Source organism: Mytilus californianus, unplaced genomic scaffold (assembly GCF_021869535.1).
Source record: "Mytilus californianus isolate M0D057914Y unplaced genomic scaffold, xbMytCali1.0.p SCAF_7, whole genome shotgun sequence".
NCBI classification, from domain to species: domain Eukaryota; kingdom Metazoa; phylum Mollusca; class Bivalvia; order Mytilida; family Mytilidae; genus Mytilus; species Mytilus californianus.
The window spans coordinates 54026524-54035328 of NW_026262723.1; the positions used below are offsets into that span (position 1 = coordinate 54026524).

The 8805-nt window shown below is 32.8% G+C and overlaps 1 protein-coding gene across 1 annotated transcript; it reads right to left on the reverse strand.

Annotated features, from left to right (window-relative positions):
* Positions 1-1648: 1648 nt before the first annotated feature.
* LOC127708459 (MAM domain-containing glycosylphosphatidylinositol anchor protein 2-like) lies at positions 1649-8130 on the reverse strand. The gene is made up of 3 exons (XM_052213327.1): positions 7788-8130; positions 2115-2153; positions 1649-1734 (listed from the first exon to the last, which is right to left on the reverse strand). The coding sequence occupies exons 1-3, from the start codon at positions 8014-8016 to the stop codon at positions 1649-1651; spliced, it is 354 nt and encodes a 117-aa protein (XP_052069287.1). The 5' UTR covers positions 8017-8130.
* Positions 8131-8805: the final 675 nt, after the last annotated feature.

Here is an 8805-nt window from a genome sequence, read left to right on the forward strand (position 1 = left end):
TAAAACACACAAGAGATTTTTCATTTTACATCTTACTATTTCCAAGAAGGAGTCTTAAAGAAACACACAGACAAATGGTTATATTTATCCTCCTAATCATAGTTTTTGTATATTAGCTGACTCAAATACACGGTTGGAAACAATTATGTATAAATTTGGGAACGTGTTTGCTGTAGATTTCAAAGACTCATTAACAATTTGGTAATCTAAAATTGCCTTTTTGTGAAGTATCTTAAGACAACCTAGTATTTCATTCTTTGTTATGGCATATTAAAATTTCTATGTTGCATTAAGTACTTGTTCTTCCGACTGTAACCATTCAGCGTCACGAATCATGTCGCCTTTATTTGCATTCAACTCTTTCAAAAATGTTATTTATACTATACTATGTTAGCTTATGTGGAAAAGCAGTGACGTACTTTGCAAGGAATACCGGGTTTGAAACTCGACAGCTGAAGAGGATATTTACAAATTAAACGACTTATTGATTGATTGTTTTGGTGTTTTTTTTTTTTGCTCTACGCCTCATCAGAAACAGTGGCCAACTAAAAGAAATGTATACAAATACAAAATATCTAAATACATATATATCATGCCTATGCATGTGTTCATGTCGTTGTTGAGATATCATAATCATCTTCTGTTTTTTGTCCAAAGAAATGATCGTATGTGTCTTCCCTTCCTTCATCATTTCTTTTGTGACTTCCAGCGTCATAAATAGTATCAACGGTATGGTTGTAAATGTTATCCTCTAATTCTTTGCGACGATTACTTCCCGAATGGTCGTAGACTCCGTCCTCAGATAAAGCATATTGATCCTCATCGCCTATTTTGTTCCCCGTATCCTTAACCGGTTTTACAAACTCATAACCCGAAGGAGTGTTAGAACATTGTTTTCATTTGAAACCCGTTTCGGCTGGATCTAAAACCATATAATTGTCTGCTGTTCCAGTTTCGTCGTCTATAGTCCCATTAAAACTTGTTTCAGCTCTCTGATCCACGACCGAATATTTATCATCATTTAGCGTTTGCGTGTCTGATAATATTGTGTTCCGATGGACTGCATAATTATGCAGGCGCCTGTACTCTTTCTTTATTTACATTGTTGATTTTAGCAGGAGCATGTGTACTGGCAAAACCACGAACACTAGTATTGCTACTGTGGGCATCATTTTGCACATGGCTGGCTTGAATGGCAGTTAGTGGTAAAGCTATATCTTGAACTCCAATATAGTCAATTTCTCCGAGATTGTTTCTAATTTTTTCTCTTGGTCTGCTCTTGAATATTTGCCTTTAATATACACAAAGGCAACAATAGTATACTACTGTTCAAACATTACGTATAGACTTATTTTTGTGTTCTAACACAAAAAAATCATGTAAAAATAAGTCATGTCTGTATAATTCATCAACCTTCAAAACATGCATAAAGAGTATATTGCTTTAGTTCTAAGGACTTTCCTTTTAAAGGCCATTGTTTATAGTGTAATAAAAATATGCAAACATTAGTTCTACAAGAAAACTTCACGCATATAAATTGAGTATGTTTTATTTCTTAGAAGGATTTAGGAAATATTAGTTATCAAATAGCAAGAATATTACGTCGAACAGTTAAAGAAGGAATATTTAAAACCCTTAAAGTACAATTTTAAAGATACCTTCTAATGAGAAGAGCAATCACAATTACAACACATGCTAGTAATAAACCACCAATAACCAAGCCTACAACTAAACCTGCAAAATAAAAGAAATAATATTACATAGCCTTTATCGGTTGGCGGCAAGAGGGGAATAATTATATTTCGAAATTTGTTATCAGTGAAAGACAAATTGTCACGCTTTGTCAGTACTAGTTGGTGTATCAATTTTATATGTATTTTTTTTTATACATATGACATAATTAAGCTTTTTGTTTAATGTCTTTGCTAAATGCATGCCAACTTAAACAATGGGATAAATGGTAGCCTTTTCGTCTATTTGTTTTGTGCCATGGTGTTGTCAGTTTTCCTTCGAGCTATGAGTTTTGAATGTCCCCTTTGTATCTTCCAGCTCTATTTTATAAAAGATAATCTGATTTTAACAAGTAAGACATAATAAACGAAAACAGTCTTTACCTGTTGTTGTTGAATCACTTGTAACACTGGTACCATTTACTGTAATGACATTAATTCATGTATCAATATATCGGCTTTAAAAATATTGCTATCACTGAACCGAACACTACAGTCGAGTATTACAAAATTCCGCCTCAAAGGTGAAATGGCTATAGAGTTTAAGCTTCCATGTAAGAATATTTGAAATCTCAAGAAACCTCTCACAGTTGATAAATACTGGTGAAGCATGAAAGAGATCAACCGGTTTTATACTTTCATATATAAATAAGATATAACACACTGCATTTGTGGACTGAAAGCAACGAATAAGATTTTGCAAGGATCATACATGTAAAAATAAGAAGATGTGATATGATTGCAAATGAGATTACTCCACCAGAGACCAAATGACGTAGAAGTTAACAATTATTAGTAACTGGACGGCCTTCAACAATGAACAAAATCCATACCGCATAGTAAGCTGTAAATGGCCCAAAAATGACAACTGTAAAACAATTCAAACAACTAAACTACCGGCGTGATTAACGTACAAAACAAAAAACGAAAAACAAATATGATAAACAGCAACAAATGATAACCATTGATCAAAGGTTCCTGACTATGGACGGGCACATACGGATCTAGAAGGTGGCGGAGTTTAATATATTTTTGGCGCCAAACCTTCTCCCTTATCTGGAACATTGTTGTAACAGAACATCAAAAGAACAATCGATAACAATCAACTGAAAAGGGCTTTACTCATCAGATCGACAAAAAACAAAATATTTTTGGTCCTCAGTGCACTTCAATCTCGTATTTTATTTGGCCTTTTTAATAATTTTGGTTCAACCATCTCTGATGAGTTTTTTGTAGACGAAACTCGCGTCTTGCATACAAAATGTTAAGCCTGATACTATGATGAGTTAATTTACAACCACTAGATCTATGCGACTGCTGAATGAGGTTTCGTATCGAAGAGTTTCACTAGTCAGTAGTCAGCACATCTGTGTTGACATGATTTATCATTGAAAGGTTATAATTATAAATTAAATGTAATTTTTAGTAATACTAAGGATTTTCTACCCTAGAAAAAGTTTACCTTGGCCATGTTAGCTGTATTTGGCAAAATCTTTCAGTTTGGACCCTCCATTCTGTTCAACTTTGTAATTTATTTGTCCTTTTCAATTTTGTTGGTTCGAGCGTCCCTGATGATTCTATTTGCCTGTTGTTATTGAGAAAGGCACTTAATCGCGAAAATTTGACGTTGACCAATGATGCAACTCTCGAATTTGAACATATACATTTTTTAATAATTGCATGCATCAAATATAATCAACCATTCTTTTCATTATGGTTTTAAGAAGAGGACTCAACCTCGAAAACTTAAAGTTGACCGATGTACCATGAACATGAGATTAAGGTTATAAAACCTCTTCCAGACAGACATGTATTGATTGATTGATCGTTATATGCTCAACGTGCAGTGGTAATTATTTCATGCATGTTTAGGAAGAGATTAAATTAACAATAAATATAATGACGGACTTAAATAAACCCAACACTAGATTATTTTTTTTATATTCCCATTTTCAAATATGCAATTTTGGTAAAATAAATGTATAAACATAAATTTAATTCATTGCTTTATTGTGTAAAGAAAAGTTTGCAGCTCGAAATTTGATCTGATAACGTCATTGTTAATGTTCAAATAATGTGGTATGCAATAAAACCTTTGTTTTCGCCTTATCAATGGATGTGTCACCATCGAAGACAATGACTGCATGTAACCAACGCCAAAATGATTGTCAGAAAGGTCAACCAAGTCTGTTGGGTATGTTTTGAGTTCTGTTTTGTACCTTCTGGTTTTGCCTCTGCCCCATACATTACAGTGTGTTTTAGCAATAAAGCGGTTTAAACTTTAGGGCTTTAAATGTTTTTCTGCAGACGATTCTTTGGCATTTCAGTATATGGGAAACATTTTTGGCATGAATCTGTTTGCCATGGCATTCGGTGACATGATTAGCAGTTGACGTTGCGGCCGTAAACATGTCGCGCAAATGACGTTGCATAATCAAATTTTGTTGACGTGACATTGTCAATACATATTGATCTGGTCATGGGTGGTCATCAACAAATCCCGTCTGCCTGTACCGTTGTTGTAAGGTCAGTAAAACAAAACAAGTTTCTGTCGTGAAATTGTCTGCAATATTCTGATGGTTTGAATAAGATTGTCATTGCGCAGTCTCGGCAATATGGAGATGCAACTTCTTTTTAATGATTGAAGAGCGGGTATTAATTGAAAGAATTGTTTCACAAAAAAAAAACACCTTAAAAAATCAATCATCGGTTTCAACTTTCGCTCTAAGAAATTCGTGCGACGTCAATAATCCGGTATGTTCAAAAACCTAAGGTAAGTCAAGTTTTGAATTTTTCTAACCATAAAGAAGTATGGTAAGCATAAATAGTAGTTGGTAAAACAAAAAATCACCAAAATGTGTTTTGCGTTTCTAAAGTCCGCCAGTATACATGGAGGCTAAGGTGGTAAACTGCAATGAAAAATGCCTTTCCACTGTATATTTGTCAAACATTTTCCAATGGCAGTCACAAGTATCGCCCTCCAACCCGGTCGACCAATTTTGCAGAACTTACATTTTCAACGGAGTGTTAATTAGTTTTCGTCCTGGAAATAAATAAATTAATTACACTAGACGTTAAAACCAATCAATTATGTTTGGAGGTTTAAAACAGTCAGAAAAACCAAGATAAGGGTGGGACATTATTATACTTATACATTTCGCACAACAAAATAGCATTTTAGCCAGACTACAAGTGACACTGTTTACCCTCTTGTTAATCCACTCATATTTGTAGTCTTATCGTGCAAACACTGACAAACACTGTTGTATACTGGAAGAGATCTTGAAGAGATTAGAAACAATTTTGAAGTTCATTTCCTGATTACATGTATCAACTTTGTTTCAAATTAAACAAAAAATGAAAAACTTTTCAGAATGATTTATTGTGTATGCTATCATGTCAAATCTAATGCAAGAACCAGGCGTATATGTACGTATAACTAGTAAGCTATTTAGAGTTTTTATTTGGTTAACATCTTTTCGCCAATACTTGTTTTATAAAACGAGCGAGAAAATTCATTTATACGAGATATCAAATGATATTTAGAAAAAATAGAAATTTAATGACTTAATAAAATGATGTAATGTTGTTGATTTTTTCAACATGGGGCTAATTTTTAACAAGATAACTTAAATGAACAGATTGTTTTGTTCGGGTCTGTTGCTGTAGGCATCATCTCAAATAACTTAAATGCAAATGTGTTTCTTCAGATCAACACATTTTAGTGTTTCCCCCAAGCATGTTTAGCATAGATAGACGCCATCCCCTTTTTAAATGACGCCATGCCCTTTTTTTGTCTTACTAAATGACGCCATGCCTTTTTTTCACTTCTTTGGATGACGCCATTGTCTCAAAAATGCCATTTCTTCCTGTCTTCGTGTTTCTGACAAGTTTATGACCCTCAGCTAATTAACATTTACAACAGGTGTTATAAAGTTGTGATTACAGTTAATCCGCTTATCGCCATCGGATGGGTCACTAATCCGTTAATTATTAATAAACCTTATAACTGACCACGATAATAATTTTCCCCAGTAAAATCAGTCATATGGCATTTTAATTTCAATATTTCTCAAGGCCAACGACCACAATTTGTAGTTCGTTTGTCGCAGTTTCGTCATTTGAACAAATTTTTTTTTCCCCGGACAGTTCGCTTTTTAATTTCAATATTTCTAAAACGCTCACAATTTGCAGTTTGTTTGTCATAGTTTCGTCAAATGATCGTATTTTCGTGATCTTTGGTATAAAACGCTCAATTTCGATTAAAAAGATAGAACTTTATTCAAAACGTTCAGAAAAGTTTCACGAGTCAAACAGGTGCTTCCTTTATTGTTTACGATATACTGCGCATGCGTGAAAGTATTCCTATGAATTTATAGACACTAAAACGTAAATTACGAAATAAATTTAGTTTAAAATAAATGAGACAGACAAGTATAGTTCTTACTAAGCAAATCAAATTAAAAAAAATGATAATTAACTGCCTTTTTTTTAAAAACGAACCAATCCGTAGATGAATCCGGATTCATTCTGAATTTATTATCTACTTGTCACTTCCCGTTTACATTTCATTTGTAAATCGAAAATAAACGTGATTAATTCTCGATTAATTTACAATTTACAGTTATTAGAATCGTTCCAATAAGAATTTGTACAATTCCTTGGTTCCAACTTTATAGAAATGAATTCTTAATATCGATCTAAACTTATTATGAGGATATTGATTATGCAGTGTAATAGTCTTACAAAGTTCTATAAGTTCATTTAAACTGTGAATCCTGGTTTAAAAATAGGGCCCAACTTTTGTTGATTAGGACTGTCCCCTGAAACTAATTGAAGTGAAATTTTGAACTAGATTTTCAGATCTTATATCCTAATCTTCATGTTTAAGTGCCACATCATTCAAGTCATTGTAATTACTGCCTTTTAAATGTGTGTCTTAGTCCTTCAAAGTCTGACAAAGATGTATAGCTAGTAATATACATACATCCTTGGTCCATTGCTCTTACCCGAAATAATGTTGATTTTTATCTTTATTTAAAGATGCATATACAATATTATTTTGAAACAATACACTTGCTATCTTGAGTTCTGATTCCATCAACAACTGCCAGTACATACTTTACCTATGCAATATGACAATTTATTGTCTTTCTTGTTTTCAGCATACTGTAGGTGCTCTTTTGTTAATTTTCCATACACTGTAGGTGCCCTTTTTATAAATTTTTGCGCGCTCTAGATGCCCTTTTTCAATTAAGTTACCATGCCCTTTTTGTGTGATAGGGGAAACACTACATGATTTGCTTGACTTTTAAGTACAAAGATCGGCTGTGCTTGCATTTATTTTTATCAGAATACACTAAATCTTATCATGAATTGTTATTGTTTCATTCTTTTTTTCATTGAATACCTAGTCGCTCCCAGTCTCATGAAATAAGATGTGTTTTTTTTCATTTGTACTGCAGCATAAATATTGAATGTATACGTACTTCAAAATCAGAGAAATGTTAAAAATGATTATAAAAAATCTGTGTTCGAACTGTAAAAATGTTCTTCTTATACATGTTACAACATGTACAAGGTTTGTGTATGATTCAACCGATTTTTAAAGGGGACAACTCACATTGCATATCTCAAATGTTGGCTTGATCTTTTTTTTAACTTTATCTGTGAATATCTACACTACAGTATAATATTTTGTTTTGCTGAAAATATGTCACTCAAATAATTTATTTTATGTTTGGGTTGCTGTTTCCTAGAAGTAACCATAACAAAGCTTTCAATGCATTGCATATATAATCAGTTAAAGCTTCAATATGTTACAAAGAATTGTCGTTTAAATCATGACCGTTACATTGGTTTGTAATTTCATAAATAATGAAATTTAGAAAAAGAAATTATCATCCACTTTTCTGTGTGCAACAACCAGAAACCTAATCACGCTAACTGTAAACTGTGGTACTCAGCTTATTTCATAAATAACTATTTAAAGTGTATTCATACCTTAGCTTCCGATGGTTATTTCTAGTTGTAATTAAAGAGAAGTTAGTTTCATACCTTTCTTGCACTCCGAGTTGTTTATAAAAATATCGTCAACAGCAATTTCACTTTTGTATCCATTACCACGAGTTGCTCTAAACATGATTTGATATCGCCCTATATCATTCAATGACAGCGACTGAAAATGCCATTTGTTCCCTTGGTTAGCTGATTTCCTCCACAGTTCAATTAAACGTGTATTTTTAACTTGAAATACTTTCAATGTGTTGATGTGTCTCCCATACATGTGATACCAAAATGTCAAACACTGCTTTGGACTCGGGTCTATCGAATCAGACTGAAGATCACTTACATCGTTTTCTTTCGACGGACTTTGAGATTTCGTGTAAAAATAGTAACCATTTTCTTAAATATATTGGTTTGCGTATAAAGGCGAGAATGATACCAAGACAGGCATATATACATGTAAAATAGAAAAATATTATAAGAAAATTCAAGGGATGCAAATAAAGGGCGCTCACGATATAACTGTTTCATATGACAAGTGTATTCCAACTGAATATATAGGATTGAACCAACAAATAATATGTCTTTCTTGGTCTTCGTTTTTTCACTGAATTTCCATTGAAGTTTTTAATTGTGGCATTGCAATTTTTTTTACATACTCATTCTAAATCATGTATAGACGGTATGGATTTTATTGGATGGCAAGAAACCTAGTATAACCACAATGCTTTTAGTCTTACAATGTAACGAATTGTATATGTTATGAATTATTTGTTTGTTCTAATGAATACGATATTCATTGAATTTTATAATGGTATTTTCTCCTTCACAGTCTAGCCTAATACGAAACATTCAGAATGGATAGCGCTCATCTTTGCTTCACAGGCCTGGACCCTGATAAGTCTCATGTTATGTCAAATACATATTGAGAGTTATATAAAAACGAAATCCTCCAAAAAAAAGACCGAAGATGGAAACAAATAATTAATATATACTTATGTAAACAAAACAAAAAACTTTTCTCCCTAAGAAATCACACAAACATTATTAAAGCTAACGTACGTCATGA

What these genes read in the sequence shown, in the direction of transcription:
- LOC127708459 (XM_052213327.1), bottom strand. Translation starts at nt 8,016, where the DNA reads ATGTATGGGAGACACATCAACACATTGAAAGTATTTCAAGTTAAAAAT. An exon ending in CAACTCGGAGTGCAAGAAAG is followed by an intron (nt 2,154 to 7,787) that starts GTATGAAACTAA and finishes ATGTCATTACAG; the next exon opens with TAAATGGTACCAGTGTTACA. An exon ending in AAGTGATTCAACAACAACAG is followed by an intron (nt 1,735 to 2,114) that starts GTAAAGACTGTT and finishes TTTATTTTGCAG; the next exon opens with GTTTAGTTGTAGGCTTGGTT.